Source organism: Mus musculus, chromosome 2, assembly GCF_000001635.26.
Source record: "Mus musculus strain C57BL/6J chromosome 2, GRCm38.p6 C57BL/6J".
Lineage (NCBI taxonomy): Eukaryota > Metazoa > Chordata > Mammalia > Rodentia > Muridae > Mus > Mus musculus.
In genome coordinates, this window is record NC_000068.7 from 140019936 (window position 1) to 140040461 (window position 20526).

Below are 20526 nucleotides of genomic sequence, written 5' to 3' on the forward strand. Positions count from 1 at the left end.
GTGGCCTAGGCCTATAATCTTAGCAGTCAGGAAGGTGAGTCAGAAAGATCTACATGAGTTCAAAGCTAGTCTTGCCTCAAACCTATGATAATACAGTTGCTAGACTGTATCATTTATAGAATGAAAAGAATACCTGTACAGATGCAGTACAGATGCAAACTTCAGTTGCAATATTTTTGATCTTCAACTAGTTGACTGTGAAGATTCAGAAATCATGGCTGCCTAGGCTAATTATAAATTAGATAGCATATTAGACAACAGTAAATATAATAATTCAAACCTAAAATAGAAGATGGGTTGTGGTCAGAAAGCTAAAGAAAGACAAGCAGACCACAAAGGTGTCCCTGATTTAGTCTCTCTTTTGTTTCATCTGACATTATTTCAGACTAAACTTGCAATATAATCAACTATCCAGGAGCCAGAATGATGTTTCAGTGGGTAAAGGAACCAGGTATCATGTCTGACAAGCTGAGTTCAATCCCCTGGATCTATAGGATGGAAAGTCCTCTGGTCCCCTGGCCTACACTCCATGGCACAAGCGTGTCAGCACACAAAATAAAAAATAAATTAATAAAATTTTAAGTAGTCTAATAATCAGAATAAATTCAGCTCTTGTACAACCTTGAATGATCAGAAAAGAAAAATGTTAAATGGACAAAGGACATGAAGGAACATCCACAGGTATTTTTCCCACGGACATACAAAATGGCCTACAACATATAAATAGGTTGAACATCATTTCTATTAGGGAAATAAAGAACCTATGATAAGGTACCAATTCTCACCCACAAGGACAGCCTGACTAAAGGGGGGAAAAATGTAATTTGATTCAGAAGGCACTTCTCATACACTGTTACTGCAATGAAAAAATGGTGCATTCCATAGTTACAGAAAACAGCTCAATAGGTCCACGACAGTTTAATATACAATCAATATGTGATCTAGAAAGTCTACCGATATATACTAAGAAATTAAAATCAAGTCGTCAATATTTGTGTGCAGGACTATTCACACCAAGGTGTTCTCAATAGCCAACAGGTGGAACTGGCCCCATAGTCATCAGTGGATAAGGATGAAATTCAGTAGTGTTTACAAGAACAATGCTGACCAGGCCTCCTGAACGAAGAGGAACAAAGTGCTGACAGATGCTGCAATGTGGAAACAAAAGCACAGTGTACTGAACTGGGGAGAGGCACACATCAGAGGTATGATGTAAGTTATGTGGATTATCCAGAGCAGGTAAATCCAGAGAGAACAGACTGTGTCACCAGCTGAAGAAGACAAGCAAGTAAAGAATAACTGCCTAACAGGTGTGAGGACTCTATACAGGAATCAAAATATCTGAAAGAAGATGGCAAACTGTTACAAAGCACTGGGAATATGTGATAGTTATTCATTTTAAAACATGTCATACATGACTTTCATCTCAAACATACAAAAGTAGAACATACAAAAAGTTCAATGATTCTACATTGTTGCAGGCCAACCAGCAGTTCGCGAGGAACGGTTCAACTGAGATGGCAACCTGGGCTGAAAGAGAGGAACTAAACGGACTGAAGAAAGAACGGAGCCAAGTCAAAACCAACTCTAATCAAAGCTCAATTTTACTATATTAACACACAGTTATGAAGGAGGGGAAGGGGGGGCGATTCCCGCCAAATAGTCCTGGGGACCAGTAGCTCGGTGACCACTTGTATGGCTCCGAACAGCAAAGCGGCAGGTTCCAAGCAATGGGCGTGGCAGAAGGATTGAGCAGCAAGCTCCATCCAGGTGTAAACAGTGGAACCATTAAGGCTGGGGGAGGGAAGGCTACACTACATATGTCAAGTTTTATAACTCACAAAATATTGTTACCATAGTGTCACTGGGGCCTTCTAGAGGGGCAGAATGTTGTGTGTCCTGGTCCAAGTGTGGTGGTTTTTAAAGACCGCTACCACCATAGATCCAATGAATCTAAGTGAAATTCTCCATTCTCCTTCCTCCCAAGTCTCACTCAGATCATGTGCTAAAACCTAAGGATTCTGATGTTTGGTTTCTGGTTGGTTGGTTGGTTGGTTTGTTTGTTTGTTTGTTTGTTTTAATAGGCAACTACACATGACTCTTGCTTTGAGACATTCATTTCAATGACTCCCTTAGCTGCTTAATTAGGGAAAGCCATTTTGAGAAAGTCTATAGTGTCTATCAACAGTAGCACAGGGGAAATAAGAAGTACAAAGCTACACAACTATGAAACACTGCAAAGGAGATCTCTGTGATAGCAGGATTCACACTACAGTAAAGATGTGAATCTGAACAAGGAAAAATATGGGAATGACTGACTGGCAAGCAGGCAGGCATAAGAGTTTTCTAGGCAATCATCAGTGATAGTCACAAATATTGTATGATGCACTAGCGAGCTTTCTACTAAGAATGAGGGTAAAATAAATGGTGATGGAAGCTAAATACACTTTAGAGAGGTTAGCAAATCCAAGACAGGAAATGAAGGCTTGGACTCAGGGTACCTTTTTCACCACAAACACTCAGACAACAAGCTGGTTCAACTGTAATTGGAGCATCAAGTACTTTGACATGTCTTAGCTGCAGCTCAAAACTCTAATACATTGGGTAACGGTTGGAAATTTTTCTGACTAGAGTTTCTGAACACTTGTTAGTTTGATTTGGAATTCACCTCAAAAGTAATAAGCTTTTTAAATTTTGAGAGAATTCCTTTTTACAATTTTCAGCCTCTAGGAGCATTAAATTACTGTCAAACTATCAATCATTCATTTTGTTGGCCCTTATAACAATGTAAACTCGACATATTGAGGCAAGACTGTTTTCAGTCGTACTTTAACCAAAATAGTGTTAGTCACAGTCAAAAGCTCTGAACTCAAGGGCTAGCTGTCATTCAGCTATGGTAGTCTGTAGCCTTGAAAAGAGTACACTCCATTTGGCCAAACCTCCATTTTTCTCTTTATAAATAGAAGTTATAATAATCAGAATATATTCAGCTCTTCTATAACTTTGAATGATCAAAATAAAAAATGTTAAATGGGCAAAGGTCATGAAGTGACATCAACAGGTATTTGACTTTTTTTAAAGACTTATTTATTTTATCTATGAATACACTGTGGCTGTCTTCAGACACACCAGAAAAGAGCATCAGATTCCAATACAGATAGTTGTGAGCCACCATGTGATTGCTGGGAATTGAATTAAGGGCCTCTGGAAGAACAGTCAGTGCTCTAAACCACTGAACCATCACTCAAGTCCAGGTATTTGAATTTTATATGATCACTTATATGATAGGTTTCCAGATTTTTACATGAGTCTCTTAATAGTTAAATGCTGAAAATAAAATCCAAATGTTTAAAGACTCATTTGTTTTTTATGTATAGAAGATCTTTGCCTACATGTACATAGGTGTATCATGTGCGTGTAGTGGCCACGGAGACCAGGGCTTCTGATCCCCTTGATCTGGAGATTCAGGTATGGTAAGCTGCCATGAGGGTGATAAGAACTCAATGTGGGCCTTCCGTAAGAGCAGTAATTGATCTCAACCACTGGTCCACTTCTCTAGTTACCAAGTTGAACTTTTAAACACTAGTATGTGAGCCCAGCCATACACATCTGTATGTTTTCTCTTTTGCAATCTCTGACTTTCAATATTTTTTAAAAGTCTCACACTTTTACAAAAGTAGGATCTTGCCCTTTGGGTAACTGAAGTTGTGCCTTAGAAGGGAGATCTTATGGGACAGTCTGGTAGTTCTCAGGGGAAACTGAAGTCTGAGTTTGGCCCCACCCAAATTTCTGTTTCTTGTTTTGAGACATGGTCACTTGTTCCTGCCATTTATTATGAACTCTTGAGTAGAATTCTCCCAATGAGGGCACCATACCACTGAACTTCTAAATTCCTGAGTTCAATACTTTCTCTAAAAAGTTCAGTTTCTGCTGTTTTATTACAATGGCAAAAGGCTAATTCAGTGGACAACTCGGAGGTCTGCTTATACACCCACACTGAACATCACAATTAGCGGACCTGGGACTTGCCCTTTGTCCCCTCTTCAGCTTGTTAATTTACCACTTCTCTGAATATCCTTTAGATTATGAGGTAGACTCAATGGGTGTAACTTGGCCAATTTCTTTAATTCTAAATAAACATTCAGTGAAAATACAACAAAACTTTTACTTTCAATAAATTTTATTTAATTATGTTAACCTTTCTTTGCATTATAAATAATTGAGAAGGTAGGCAATGACAGAAATCTATATATGGGAATCACAAAAGAAATATGACATTTAAATTTAAATTAACATTAAAATTATATTAACATTCCCATAAATATTAATATAAACTGAGCCTAAAAGTTTCAGAACAGAAACTCATTAAGGAGTAGGAATATAGTTCAGTGATAGAGTCCTTCCCTACCATACACCTTGGGTTTAATGCCCAGAACCATGAGGAGAAAAACTTGAACATAACAAAGCACTAAAGAACTGGGACTCATGAACCACTCCTTTTTAATATCACAGGACCACAGAAAACAAAGTCAGAGACCAAATAGCTGTGCTTACACCTTAAAGCATTCCAGGGATGTAGCACGCAGCTCTCATAACACAGAGGACAATTTACCATTATAAATATGCTTAATTATGCTTGTATATAAAAACCAGTTGATATTTGCAAAGTCATACTCAGGCAACTGAAACAAAAACTAAAAAAATGTGCTTTACTGGATGTGTGGAAAGGGCATCTGAGGTATCCCTATGTCGCCTGCTCTCAGTTAGTCTGTTTTTAAGATATTCTTGAATACTCAGTTATATACCAACTTTTCATTAAAAAAACTAGCCAATTAGAGGTAATGAAGACACACTGAGATGCATACTAAGTGTGTTTGAAATGTTAGCAAACGATTTCAGTTTTAAAGAGTAGAAAGTTCAAGAATTAATGGAATTTAATAAGACATCACAGTTAGCCAGAAAGCATTTTTATTAGACCCATTTGAAGTCTTTTTCATTCATTAATTGTCATACTTTGAAAAAAGATTCAATTATCTAAAAGGGTCTTAAGGCAATAAGAAAACTTTCCATTTTCATTCCATAACAGAATACTCCTCCTTTTTGGCACTCTCTCTTCCTCTCTTCCTCAGGACATATTTGCAGATGTTCTGGCTGGTCTACAGGCATGCTCAGAGTTCTTGCTGTGGTTGATCAAAGTTGGAATGCCTGAGGAAATTATTCAACTAGACAGCCCGGAATTGTGTCCAGCCAAATAGCTACAGTGCTCAACTTAAACATGTGTTAAAGTACTATCTTATACGTCCTAGCTGTAAGCTGAGAGAACACTTCGTTTGCAGCACACTCTGAATGCTAAGGTTTAATATTAGTGACAGTTCATTTGTCAAAACGGTTCAACTATTAAAAAAGACAACATACTTTTTCTGGAGAAACAACAGCTCATGTACTAGGAAAACTCTTATGATCCTAAACTATATAAGATCCTTTGAAAATATCAGAAAATTTGAACTAAATAATTTTATTTGTTCATTGAAGCATTTGTTAATCTGTCATGGCCTGTCAAAAAATCTAATCATACTTTCCTTAAAATATTTTAACAAAAATCATTAGTTTTCTCTTTATTAATCTACCTACTTATCAAACAAAATATAACTATGCAGAAAAATGACATCATAGCAGCTTTTTCCACATTTTTAACTGAAAGCCACAGAGCTACAGTACAAAGAGTTACTTGTCAAACATAACAGAAATCTGTAAGCTAAAATACTGGCTTCAAGACTTGCACATCTGAAATAGTTTTAAAGTGTTTTAGTTGGATTCATTATGATGTCCAGGAGGAAGTGAGCACACAGTACCTGAAACTGTTCTTTCCATATGAGCTACAATAAAAAGACAAATGCAGCTATTTCTCCAACACTGCCAGATTTGGCAGCCACCTACAATTCCCTTCAACCTAAGTCATTATACCTTTTAACCATATTGACAATTATATGGAAACATCACTCAAATAGAACTTACCAGATCATGGAATTACAGTATTTACACCATCCTTCTTCCATGACATAATTGGGGGGGGGGGGTTGTAATTACAAACTTTTAAGTCCTCTACTAACTATATTTCTTTTTATAAAAAGATTTCTAGGGGCTGGAGAAATGGCTCAGCAGTAAATAGCACTGATTGCTCTTCCAGAGGTCCTGCCTTCAATTCCCAACATTCATGGTGCCTCACAACCATCTGTGATGGGATCTGATGCCCTCTTCTTGTATGAAGACAGAGCACCTGTATAAATAACATATTAAAATAAGATTTCTAGCCTACTAAAAAATTCTGTTGACCTCTTCAGATATGCTAGAAGATGAAAGTATAAATGCGTTCTCTACTCTGAATTCTGTGAACTTAGTGTATTTCATAATGTTGATGGTCTGTGCCAAGAACTACAAATGGTATGGATTGTTGGGAATTGTATTGATCATGCAAGAGCCTAGTAGACATGAAGTAAAAATTGCCAATAATAGCCTAGCAATAGAACTGACCAAAGAACTTTTGCTAGCCAGAATGTTCTCCATTTAAAATTGTTTTATATAATAACATACAATCCTTCCTTGTTCACACACTTAAGAGTTAGGCAAAAGATAGACACAGAAATAATGAGAAAAATTTTTAACAGAATTTTACATAATCTTGAAGCAAGATTTGTATGATATTGTTAAGATCCTTAAAAGTTCTATGCCACATTTCTTCTACCTTCTTTTCCAGATTTGGAGGTAGGACTGAATTTAAGAGACACAAACTTTTTTTTTTTTTTTTTTTTTTTTTTTTTTTTTTTTTGAGACAGGATCTCACTGCTTGGTTCCTGTTGTTCTAGAATTTGCTATGCAGACCAAACTAGCTTTAAACTCACAGAGATATGCCTGCCTCTGCCTCCCAAGTGAGGATATTAAAGGAGTTTGCCACTACAGCAGGCTTTGGTGTGTCTGTCTGTTTTGCACACACAAAAGCTTAAAATCAAAGGGCAGTCTTCTGGGATTGAGGAGATGGCTCAAGTGGTAAAGTGCTTGCTGCCTAAGCTTTAAGGCCAAAGTTCAGAGCTTCAGCAGCCACAAAAAATACCAGGTGTAGATGCTGGAGAGATGGTATGCACTACTCTCCCAGAGGACCTGAGTTCAACTACCAGAAACCACATTAGATGGATTACAACCATGGGCACATACACCTACAAGAACATGCAGACACATACACTTTATTAAAAGTAGATGGTTAGAGCAAAACAAAGCCATATGTGGAATAACTTACCACACTTGCCTGTAACCCTGGCACTGAGAGGCTGAAATCCTTGTTGTCAGTGAGCCAGAGCGACAGACCCTGTCCAAAAAGTAAAGTAGAGAACACTAGAGGAGAACACCTGAGGTTGAACTATGACCTTCACATATATGTACAAGCATGTGTTCAAAATGTGCCTGTATGCTCACTTGCACACATGCACACGCATGCATGCACACATGTTCACACACACACACATACCTTTTTTTTTAAGTTATAAAAGCCAGTTTCCTAGGATTGAGGAAGTGAGAGTCTAGAGTAGTAAACAGCACTGTAGGTAACAGCACTTGCCCACACCTGATAACCTGAGTTCAATCCCAAAACCCTGTACGGAGAGTACTAAAAGGTTTTAAACAAATAAGGAATTTTCTGGATTGATGATTGAAGTGAGAGAGCCAGATCACTGTGGACAACGCTACCCCTAGGCTGGTGGTCCTTACTACAATGGGCTATGGGAAGCAAGCCAGTAAGCAGCACTCCTCCATGGTGTGCCTCCAGGTTTCTGCCCTGTTTGAGTTCTTGCCCTGACTTCCTTTCAGTGATGGACTGTGATGTGGGACTGTAAGCTGAAAGAAACCCTTTGTACTCCATGTGGCTTCTGCTCACAGTATTTTATCACAACAACAGAAACCCTACTTAAAACCAGAACTGGTACCAGCAGTAGAATCTTGCTGTAATAGAAGGATAGTGGAAGCTTTAGGAATGTCGGACTGGGAAATCACTGAGTGTTCAGAGCTTGCTGAGCTGCTGTGGGAATCTGGAAGGTAAGCATGCTGAGAAGAGTACAGACAACTGTACTCTCTATTCGCTCAGTACCAAGTTTCTGAGAGAAGTTTTGGAAGTTGCATAGACTCTATTAGGTTTGTTGGCATTTTAAGTCTTAAGAGTCTGTGGTTCTGGTCTGCTGGTGTTGAAATATCAGCTGTTGTTATGAAGAGGCTTGAACCTGAAGAGTAAGATCTTTGCTTCACTGGGGCAACTGACACTAGTCAGCTAGGGATGGAGTTGGCTGTACTTAAGAGGCCAGCATCACTGAGGTGAAACCTTTGGAAGGATTTCCAGAGTCAGCAAACAAACTATTGGCCAGCACGGGCTAAGACTGTAGATTATGCTGGCAGCTCAACTTGATAATATATAAGAATTTCCAAAGTAGTCCTGGTTTTAAAGTCATAAAGAGCAGCTGAGGGCCGGGCGGTGGTAGGGCACACCTTTAATCCCAGCACTCAGGAGGCAGAGGCAGGTGTATTTCTGAGTTCGAGGCCAGCCTGGTCTACAGAGTGAATTCCAGGACAGCCAGGGATACACAGAGAAACCCTGTCATGAAAAACAAAAAAAAAAAAAAAAAAAAAAAAAACAAAACAAAAAGCAGCTGAGGGTTAGCACTGTACATCAGGGCTACAATCTTTGATGAGAGGTTATCAGTGAAGGTACAGACTCAGATGAGGTAGAAGGCCAAGGACTGAAGGGCTCATGGGAAACTTGATACTATGTGGCAAGGAGTTCCAGAAGAGGGCCCAGGAGAGGGTATTGGTGAACATGTACCATACTTGAAGATATGACAGCATCTTAGAGATAGCAGTACTACATGACTATCACCAAGAAAAACAGTAGCTCTGAAGCAGAACTAGCTGTGGCCTAGGAGACAAGCTGAGTGCTGCAGGTGGCAGAGCTACAGAAACAAAGCCCACTGGAGCCCAGAGGATCATGAGTGGGTCCCAGAATCCTGATGGTGGGGATTCTACTGTCAGGCTTTGTTTTACTTTGATTTGATTGTACTGTGCCCTGATTTTTTCCTTTTGGAATAAGAAGAGTATTTAACTTGTTTTTTGTTTTTATAGAAGGTTAAGAGACTTAGGAATTTTATAGAGACTTTGAATATTTAAAACAAAAGAATTTTAAAAGAGACCTTGAATATTTTAAAGAGACTAAATCTTTGAAGTGTTTGAGTTTGAAAACTGTAGGGCTTTTAAAACTTAGAATGTCTTATATTGTCATATTAACATGACATCCTAGAGTATCAAGTTATAGCTTGATAAATGGTGTGCTACATTGAAAAGCGATCAACTGTCATGATTAGTTTTTTGGCAACTTGACTAAGATAGAGTCATTAGGAAGAAGTAACCTCAATTGAGAAAATGTCCGGACTGGCCCATGGGCAAGTCAGTCTCAGGAGCATTTCCTTGATTGATGGTTGATGTCAGAAGGCCCAGCTCACTGTGAGCAATGCTACCCCTGGCCTGGTAGTCTAGATGCTCTAAGAAGGCAGGCTGAGCAAGTCACGGGGAACAAAAGCAGCATTCCTCCATGGCTTCCGAGTCAGCTCCTGTCTCTAGGCTCCTGTAGCCCTGTGTGAGTTCCTGCCCTGACTTCCCTCAGTGATTGACTGTGCTATAGAACTGTAGGCTAAAATAGATCCCTTCCTTCTAAAGTTGCTTTTGGTCACAGTGTTTTATCACAGCAAAAGAAAGCCTAACTTAGCCCTAGTTTCAATGCCTGGCATATCCCTCCCCACAATAAAGAAAAGTGGGGTAGTCTTCATATTAAATAGTCTATGGCTACACAGAAATGAAGCGTGCAGAAAACTTTTAGCTGATATCCTTCCTAATGAAAAGAAGAAAAATTGTAAAACTATAAAATTGATGTTTGAAATGAGAGTCAAGTAACTATAAATATAGATATGATTAAAAAATGACAGAACTCAGAGTCAATAAATCTAGCTATATCTATGAATACAGAACTATATTCAAAGATTGAGTTAATTACTTTCACATAGTCACACAGGAATACCATCAATTCTAGCATCACATTATTATAGTATGTCCTTGAAAGTAAAAATGTCCAGAGCTTCAGACATGAAGTTACATGCAACACAGACACTGGTAAATCTAGTCTTAGAACATGTGCCCTAACAGATTCAGTCAAGAGGAGACATCTGATGGGATCCACAGAGCTCATGAAGCAATGGATGGAAAAAGCTAAAGAAATTCTTCATATTCCCATCAGTACAAACTAAAACATGACATGATCTGCAATGTTTTCACTTGGACTGTGATACAGAGTAAGCTGAAGCTAAAATCTAATTACTGACTTGGTTTTCTTTTTATTCTAAAAGAACAAAAACAAAACACGAAACAAAATAAAAAACAAAAATTAAAAAAAAAAAACATTGCTTTTCTGTTAAGCATGTACTTTGTGCTACAAAGCAGACATGATTTCTAGGGTCTTAGAAAAAGTACAGATGTACCTACCTAATATGTAAACGCAGTAAGTTACAAGTTGGTCCTCAGTACTAAAGGCAAGAATCAGCATTAGTACTCAAAAAGGAGGTTTAAAAGAACGTAACTTACTTTTACCGTCCCAGGCTACCTGGGCTCTGTCTGGTGCTTCTTTGAGTGCACATGGCCACCCAGCCTGTCTTCTAATTAATCAATGCTCTGGCAGCAGAGCAAGCAAACAAGTTGTCTCCCATCTGGGTACAGCTCTTCAGGATACAGTTCCCTTGGCAGGAGATGGAAATTCTTGGGAGAGGTGATTTTCTCTGCCTCTTCACAAGAAGAACATAGAGACTTGGCTGGATGCAACTCCATGAAGTGTAACTGTGTGTATACACCTCAAAAAATAAAACAAAAAAATGTAGAGAGACATAAAGACTCCATGAACAGCTACAACACAAGAAATAATGAAGCACCACTGGAAATACTGCTAGATAGGTAGGCACAATTGGGGCTCTGAAGTAACTGGAGATAACAACTATCTTAAAAGGAAAGAAAAGAACGTCTCAAGTTAAAACCAAAATTCCATGCAATGAATATACTGCAAGCACTATGAGGAAAAAAAGCAATCTTTTGTTAAAGATAAATCTTTTACATAACTATAAATCAAGATTTCCCCCTCCCACATTACACAAAATAAAAGACATCACCAGCAAAAGAGAGAACTTGGACTCAGAAGGGCAGGGGTATAAATGCATCAGCCATAGTACAGCAACTGGGAGTGCATACATATGACCTAACTGCATCAAGCTGATTCCCAATATATCCTGAACCCTGTGGGGAAACGGAAGAGAAGGGGACAGGGAACTGCCCAACCTAGAGAACATAACAAAAGAATACTCCTAAATAAATGGACTTTTATTTGAGAGTTCAACTTCTTAAAAAAAAAAAAAATCAAAGATCTTTAGTTTGTTTTTTATTAAAAAAATAAATAAATAACTGAGAGCTAGAAAGATGGCAGAGCAGTTAAGAAAGCTAGCAGAAAGCAAGACATGGTGGCACACACCTTTAACCCCAGCATTCAGGAGGTAAAAGCAGGTGGATATCTGAGGTCAAGGCCAGCCTAGTCTACAAAGTGAGTGAGTTCCAGAACAGCCAAGACTACAATAGCAAACCCTGCAGGGGATGAAGGGGGGGGGGGGGAGGAAGAGGACGAGGAGGAAGAAAAGGAGGAGGAAGATGAGGAGGGGAAGGAAGAGGAGGAGGAGGAAGAAGAGGATGAGAAAGAAGAGAAGGAAGAAGAGGGAAAAAATGAAGAAGAGGAGGAAGAGGGGCTGGAGAGATGGCTCAGTGGTTAAGAGCACTAACTGCTCTTCCATAGGTCCTGAGTTCAATTCCCAGCAACCACATGGTGGCTCACAACCATCTGTAATGGGATCCAACGTCCTCTTCTGGTGTGTCTGAAGAGAGCTGCAGTGTACTCGTATACATTAAAATAAATAAAATCTTTAAAAATAAATGAAGAGGAGGAGGAGGAAGAGGAGGAGGAGGAGGAGGAGGAGGAGGAGGAGGAGGAGAAGAAGAAGAAGAAGAAGAAGAAGAAGAAGAAGAAGAAGAAGAAGAAGAAGAAGAAGAAGAAGAAGAAGAAGAAGAAGAAGAAGAAAGCAGCAGCAGCAGCAGAAGAAGAAGAAAGCAGCAGCAGAAGAAGAAGCAAGCAAGGTAGCTACTAGCTGGTTCCCAGCACCAATGTCAGATCAACAGCCTTTATCTCCAACTCCAAGAGATCTGATGCTTCTGGTTTCCAGACACCAGCCCTCCCATGCATATACCACACAGAGATATACACATGATTAAAAAAAAAAAAAGCAATAATAAAGTAAATGTTATTAAAAAAAAAAACCAGTATGAAGGTGATACATAGAACAGGTGATGGTGACAGTGACGGTGACTGTAACGATCTGATTCCAGAGGAGCCCCTCAAGCAAACTTGCTCTGATATATATACATCTGCCCTCCTTTATGTGTTCTTCCAATTAGGTATGCCATATGCTAGCTACACCATCTTCATGACCACCACACATTTCAAGCACCAGTAGTTTTCAGGTATGTTACTTCTCCAATGTCTAAGGCACACAGACAATCAGAAATGTCCAATGCCCGAGAAAGGAGCACAGGCAAGCCCTACAGGTAAACAGATGACTGGGATGGGGGGGGGGGGGAACCTCCCAACAACAGACTACTTAAAGGTGGTCTGGAAATGCATGCAGTGGATTCCTGGCACAAGATACAGATATAAACACACATGAATGTATTACAGTATTAAATATAATAATGCAAATATATAGTGATGTAAAAATATCTTTCTTCTTTAACTTGAAATACCAGCCATCTGGACAAGAAATAACAGCATAAAGGACTTCAAGTTTATAAGCAAGCAATCCACTGTATTGTAAAAAGGCTCAAAGGCTCAGTACCAAATCTAATCTGTCCATAAAGGACTTAGACCAGTGATTCTCAACTTTCCTAACGCTGTGATCCAGTAATATCGTTTCTCATGTTGTGGTGACCCCTCCCCACCATCAAATTATTTTTGATGTTACTTCATAATTGCAATTTTACTATTGTGATTAATTGTAATGTAAACATCTGTGTTTTCTAGTAGTCTTAGGCAACCCCTATGAAAGGGTCATGACCTACAGGTTGAGAACCACTGACTTAACTAATAAATCAGTTTCAGACATGAATTAAGACCTTTCCTTACCAAGGAAACTTTTAAGAATAAATCAAGTCAGCCAAAAAATTACAGGATCACATAACTGAAGCAGAACAGGTTGTTTTTCTTACACTGTTTGGCTTTCTTGGCTGATTGGTCAACTTAGTTTCTGGTTTATCTGTAGTTCTAAGGATCACACTCAGAACCTCAGGACATTAAATATGTGTCCCTGCATTGACCAATATTCCATGCCAAAGAGAACACTTTAAACAAATAACCTATATACTTTATCTTTTGTTGTATGAAATTTAGGTTAATCCTAGCAATAAATATTCTTTTGTTTTGTTTTTCAAGACACCGTTTCTCTATGTAATCATGACTGTCTTAGAATTATAAAGACAAAGCTGACCTTGAACTTACAAAGATCCACCGGCCTCTACCTCATAAGTACTGGGATTAAAGGCATACACCACCACTACCTTGCTAATTTTTATTTTTTTTTAATGAGATATAACTACATCATTTTCTTCTTCCCTTTCCTCCCTCCAACTCCTTTCAAGTCTATCTCCCATCTCAAATTCAGAGACTCTTTTATTGCTGTTGTTAAACATACATAAAATAATAAATATATAGATACGACTCACTGAGTCCTTTCAGTGTTCCCTGTATGTGTGTAATGCCAGGCCTACCATTTGGTACTGGATAAGCCATTAGGTGCTCATCCCTCGGAAGGCTAGTTTTACCACTCTCAGCTCTCCTAGCTCGCCTGCAGTTCTTGGTCTAGGGGTAAGGCCCTGCCTAGCCCTGATTTTAATGCACAGAACTCTACATGCCATGGTAAACATTTTCAAAATAAACTGACTAAAATTCCCCATGGGTCCTAACAAGAAGAAAATCTCTGTCTGAATCACGCCTTTCTTCACACAAGACTACAATAGCCTACCAGAAGCTCACCACTCATAGGTCACCCATTATTCCTTACTAGTCCTTTTTATACCAAGTCCTGGTACTTCTGTAGAAAAATGCCTCCACCAAAATAGAATGTCAATGTCCCATGTGTAGTTCATTTTCACTCAAAATCTATGAAGCACGCCTTTTTACTTTAAGAATGACCCTAAGAAAGTAGTAACCTATGATTCACTCAGAACTCTATCTAATTTCCTCAAAGAAGAAATATTAACAGAAGCTACACTACATAAAATGTACAAAGTAAGTCTCACATTTTAACCTACAGTCATAATCTCCTGAATCAAAACAAAATTCAAAGCATCCAAGAAGAATAACTCTAACCCAATGTATATGCCCAGACAAGAACACTAAGTCCGTTCCAAATATTACCTTCTCTGTTGAAAAGGAATCAGAGTTATACTACTCAATAAACAGAATTCACTTTCTCATTTGCTCTATGACAATCTGTAAAAGCTATAAAACAAGACTAAATAAATCCATCAATCTCCAAACTATAATATATGAAGTGACCTGAAGAACAAATGCACCTGGAGTCGCCTCTGCATTTTCATACCACAGAACACCTATCGCACAGGAGTGGTCACCTCCCTCTCAAACCTGCAAGGGAGAAAGTGGGAGAATACAAGGTGGGGACGGCTGTCTCATACTATGCATTACTGACGTGAAGGCATACCACATCCTGTATCCAAGAGGACAACATCTATATTTGGAGTGGACTAAATTATCTATTTCTATGGAAATCTGGAAAATTGTGAGTCTAGGTAGATTCTGCTAGCTTTGTGTGCATAAGAACAAAGTATAGTGTAACTCCTCACTCATGCAAACAACCAGAGTCAAATTCAGCACTTTATACACACACACACACACACACACACACACACAAATAGCAGATATACATCAAAATAGGTGGGGGGGCTTGTTAAGAGGGATTTAGAAGGAGAAGGAGAGGGAGAGGGTAAAGAGGGCGAAATAACCAAAATTCAGCATAACATGTATGAAACTGTCACACAATAGGCCTTTTAAAAGGAGAAACGGTAGGGGATATAACTGACACCGCAAACATAGACCACAGTTTGATATTCTGGGACCCCTGTTTGGTTCTGGGCTATGCACACACACACCTCCATCCTTATAATAATGCATTTGGCAGCCTAGTTCACTTACCTGCCAGTGCTGTACATACACATCTCTCCAAACAACCTAGCAACCACACTACTCCATAACCCCTCCATCTGCGTCAGGGTACACTACTCCCATTTCTAAGCAATACTACTTGATTCCCTACCCCTGGTAACCAACAAAGTTAGACAATTGCTACTGAAATATAATCCCAACATATTCAAGTATGAAGAACAGAAGCGCCAATGCATGAGTGCTTGAGAAGTGAGGCAAGAAACACTGAGTGCTCACTAACACTATTCTATCATCATGTGTCTATGGATAAGCATAGGACTAAAATCCAGTGCATCATGGGGAGGAATGTAGACAGTTGAGAAATTATTATATAACCTAAGCTACCAAGCTAAATAGATAACCACCTAAACTATGCCCCTTAGTGAGCAGCTACTCACCTTTGACAACCCAAGAACCAATGTTGTAACCTGGAGCCCTTGGGTATCTTTACTCATGTGACCCCCATCAACCTTGACAGTGCACCTCTCTCTTTAATCCAAATAAAATTATCTTGTTTCTTTTGCAAATTTTTGTCAGTCCTTATCCTCAATTATTTGTATAGGAATCCAAAAACCTGGAAACACAAGGTCCAAACCCAACCACCACATATATATCTATAGAAATACCACAATAAAACCCACTTTACTGTGTGCTAACCAAAGCCATCAACTCAATGGGGCTGAAAAGAAGAGCCAAGCACACTGCCACCTGCCTGTAGTCCCAGTGACTGCTCAGCAAGTCTGAAGCCAGCTTGTGTTGCATTAGACCCTACCCCCCCCCCAAAAAAGCAAGCACAGAGTGTGTGTCAAGGTTAGGAAGGTGTGTGTGAAAAGTTCCTTTTGTGTTACCTTGACACTTCCACCTCTACTGTATAAGGTTGATACACTAGTATAAAAACGTTCACTGTTTGGGAAAACACAAATGATCACACTTTATTCAATACAAGGCTAGACACTCTTTCCAGCAAATAAGAAGCATTAAACCATTCATTTCAGTTACTTCCGTCTATAATTGAGACAATGCTCAAGGAATTCACACTAATCTAGTATCTAGCAAAGAAAAACCATAACATACAGATTACATACAGAGACCATGTGTCAAAAAATAATTTAAGAAAACATAAATACATACACAGGCTCATGAACACACCCAGGCTCTGGAATGAGTCAGGCTTGACAGTACATGTCTGTCATTCCAGTTTTGGGGCATCTGAAGTAAGAGGATTACAAGTTTGAGGACAGCCTGAACTACTAAAGAAAGACCTCATCTCCTCCCATCACTCCAAAGAAAGCATCTTCTAAAGTCCAAAGTATAAGGTACACCTAGGGCAAGACTTAGCTGAAGAGGTTAACTAAACTTAAGGTGAATGGTACTTTCCAATACAAAGTCAGTCAGATCTTCTGTGGTTTTTCTCTTTCCACAGACTCAGAATTAATACTATTCATCTAAACAGAGGAAATTTAAGAATCTAATTTTCTATATCTTTCCACTGTCCTAAATAAACTATTATAATTCTTCTCACATGAAGTTCTATTATGGGTTTAATGTACTATATTTCAAACACTTAAGGTAACAAAAACTGCAGAGGACAGTAAAAGTAATGACCATATAATTCTTAAAACACAGGAAACTCAATTTCCAGGTCACAGTCCATCATTAGAGGGAGGACCTTGAGGCAGTTACTGAAGCATAGGCCATAAAGGACCTTAGGGAGAGGCTTGCTCCCTCTGGGCTGGGTCACCTGATCTACAGCCCAGGGCCACCAGCTCAGAGATAGTATGGGCTGGGCTCTCCTACATTAATTAACAATTCAAAAGTCTCAAAGACATGCCCAAGGACTTAACTGATAGAAGCTATTCCTCAAGATGTTCCCCTCTTACCAAGTGTGTCATGACAACCAGGATTGTCATCACACAACTATAATCACAGTACTCAAGAATCAAAGAAAGGAAGACTATAAACAGGCAAAACATTTATACATATAAAATAACTCTTAAAAAAATTTTGCCGGGCATGGTGGTGCACGCCTTTAATCCCAGCACTCAGGAGGCAGAGGCAGGCGGATTTCTGAGTTCGAGGCCAGCCTGGTCTACAAAGTGAGTTCCAGGACAGTCAGGGCTATTGTCTCGGAAAAAAAAGAAAAAAAGAAAATAAAAAGCAAAATTATAAGTTAATCCTACTCAGGAATGACTCATGAGTTTTGTTGTTTGCAGGTTTGCCGCTGTTAATATATGGCCTTTTCAGTACCCAGCCTATTGAATGTTTGAAGTACCAGGTGTGTACTGAGGGCCTGCCAAGCACTATACAGGAGTAACCACAAATGGCTTTACAACTCATAGAATGAGGCCCCCTCAGTGTGCCACAGCCCAGAGGATCATGTGTTCTGAGGACTTCCTGCTGTTATGGAGTTCTGCTCTGCCTGCTGCCCTCACATCCCTCTTCATGGAAGAATTATCTGAAACCTTTAAGGGACCTTCCAGCCCCGCACTGGGCAGTATCTCTGGCACTCATAATAACAGTGTTTGATCTCTTTCAGGCATTGCTGTTGGAGCACATTATGATTCTGTCACCACCCTAGGGAAGAACTTAGAGATGTACATTGTCAGCCATGACCACCACCCTTAGAAAACATTTGGAAAAATAAAACTGTTGGTGAAGCTAGGTTGAGAGGTTTTCACTACTGGCTCTGATGTAGAAAATCGTAGGAAACAATCTGAAGTTCAGAAAGGCACCCTCTTATTAGTTAAGCTAGGGACCTTTAAGGTCGGGGAACACAATGGCAGCACTGGCTGACGTGACTCTTGCTGAGGCTGGACTGGTGTTGATTAATTTCTTATACTCAATTTTGTCCTCAGCTTCCTGATATGATTTATTAAGAATTACTGATGAGTAGATATGCAATTCTGAGGTAAACTGCTGTCTGCCAGTAAGAGAAACTAACTGAGAAAAACCACCTTGCTTGCTTATACTTTGTTAATCTGTAACAAGTTGCTTAGTTACAAAACTACATAGGTTCTTGGGAATAATTTGTTTTCTTTACCTGTACTATATAATGTTATTTCTTGTAAAGATATTGGGGAACATGCTATTTTTTCATAGTCATTCACTAGAAGAAAACTAGAATGTAATCACACTGTAATTTTATACTGCTTGAAAGATTTTGCTAGAATATATAAACCATGGGAGGATTGGAACATTGGTCCCTTCCATCCATCAACTATATGTATGCATGTATATATGTAAAGCTTGTCTGGGTTTGTGTTGGAGCTTGCTCCATCGATCAATTGTGTGTTTTATGTATGTATGTGTGAAATGTTTGGAACACTTTTGCTGGAGCTTCGCCCTAACACATCTATGTATGATGTCTATATGTCTGCAGGTATGTATGCATGCATGTATATATGTATAGATTTGTGTGTATGAAGTTACTAGACTCTGCCTTTTGTTTCATCCACTCACTGTGTGTGTGTGTGTGTGTGTGTGTGTGTGTGTGTGTGTGAGAGAGAGAGAGAGAGAGAAGTTTATCTCTTTCTTCCTCTTCCTCACTAGTCCAAGGAGTTAAGAGTTCACAATTTTGGAGGCTGATTATGGGATGGATCCCCGGATATGGCAGTCTCTAGATGGTCCACCCCTTCATCTCAGCTCCAAACTCCATCTCTGCAACTCCCTCCATGGGTGTTCTGCTCCCAATTCTAAGAAGGGGCAAAGCATCCACACCTTGGTCTTCGTTCCTCCTGAGTCTCATGTGCTGCGCAAATTGTATCCTATAACTTGGGTATTCTAAGTTTCTGGGCTAATATCCACTTATCAGTGAGTACATATCATGTGAGTTCCTTTGTGAATGGGTTACCTCACTCGGGATGATGCCCTCCAGGTCCATCCACTTGCTTAGGAATTTCATAAATTCATTCTTTTTAATAGCTGAGTAGTACTCCATTGTGTAAATGTACCACATTTTCTGTATCCATTCCTCTGTTGAGGGGCATCTGGGTTCTTTCCAACTTCTGGCTATTATAAATAAGGCTGCTATGAACATAGTGGAGCATGTGTCCTTCTTACTGGTTGGAACATCTTCTGGATATATGCCCAGGAGAGGTATTGCAGGATCCTCCGGTAGTACTATGTCCAATTTTCTGAGGAACCGCCAGACTGATTTCCAGAGTGGTTGTACAAGCTTGCAATCCCACCAACAATGGAGGAGTGTTCCTCTTTCTCCACCTCCTCGCCAGCATCTGCTGTCACCTAAATTTTTGATCTTAGCCATTCTGACTGGTGTGAGGTGGAATCTCAGGGTTGTTTTGATTTGCATTTCCCTGATGATTAAGGATGCTGAACATTTTTTCAGGTGCTTCTCAGCCATTCGGTATTCCTCAGATGAGAATTCTTTGTTTAGCTCTAAGTCCCATTTTTTAATGGGGTTATTTGATTTTCTGGAGTTCACCTTCTTGAGTTCTTTATATATATTGGATATTAGTCCCCTATAAGATTTAGGATAGCTGACACCATTGCATACACTAGCAAGATTTTGTTGCAAGGACTGTGATATAGCTGTCTCTTGTGAGACTATGCTGGGGCCTGGCAAACACAGAAGTGGATGCTCACAGTCAGCTATTGGATGGATCACAGGGCTCCCAATGGAGGAGCTAGAGAAAGTACCCAAGGAGCTGAGGGGATCTGCAACCCTATAGGTGGAACAACAATATGAACTAACCAGTGCCCCCAGAGCTCGTGTCTCTAGCTGCATATGTATCAGAGGATGGCCTAGTCGGCCACCAGTGGAAAGAGAGGCCCATTGGTCGTGCAGACTTTATATGCCTCAGTGCAAGGGAACGCAAAGGCCAGGAAGTGGGAGTTGGGGGGAGGGCGGCTGGGGGAGAGGGTGTGGGGGGCTTTTGGGATAGCACTGGAGATGTGAATGAAGAAAGTACCTAATTTAAAAAAAAAAAAAAAAAAAGAGTTCACAGTTTTTCCAGGGGCCACGGGGAGTGCCATCCCCAGTAAATTAAGCTTTGTTCCCTCAGATAAATAGCACTGGAGATATGAATGAAGAAAGTACCTAATTGAAAATAAATAAATAAATAAAGAGTTCACAGTTTTTCCAGGAGCCACAGGGAGTGCCATCCCAGTAAATTAAGCTTTGT

The 20526-nt window shown here is 39.5% G+C and overlaps 1 protein-coding gene across 26 annotated transcripts in view; it reads right to left on the reverse strand.

The window, feature by feature from the left end:
• The window catches only part of Tasp1 (taspase, threonine aspartase 1), a 233369-nt gene that overhangs the window by 186457 nt on the left and 26386 nt on the right, over positions 1-20526 (reverse strand). For 6 of the 26 annotated variants that reach the window (XR_866347.3, XR_866346.3, XM_017319310.2 and 3 more), the window contains exon 5: positions 7292-7360. The exons of 17 other annotated variants lie outside the window; for them this stretch is intronic. Coding sequence is in view for 4 of the 9 variants with exons in the window: in XM_017319310.2 (XP_017174799.1) it covers positions 7292-7360 (69 nt within the window). In the remaining 5 variants the exon portion in view is untranslated. Of the gene's footprint in view, positions 1-7291; positions 7361-10665; positions 10929-20526 lie in introns of all 26 variants that reach the window. 3 more of the 26 variants (XM_030252175.1, XM_017319314.2, XM_017319313.2) reach the window with 1 other exon arrangement.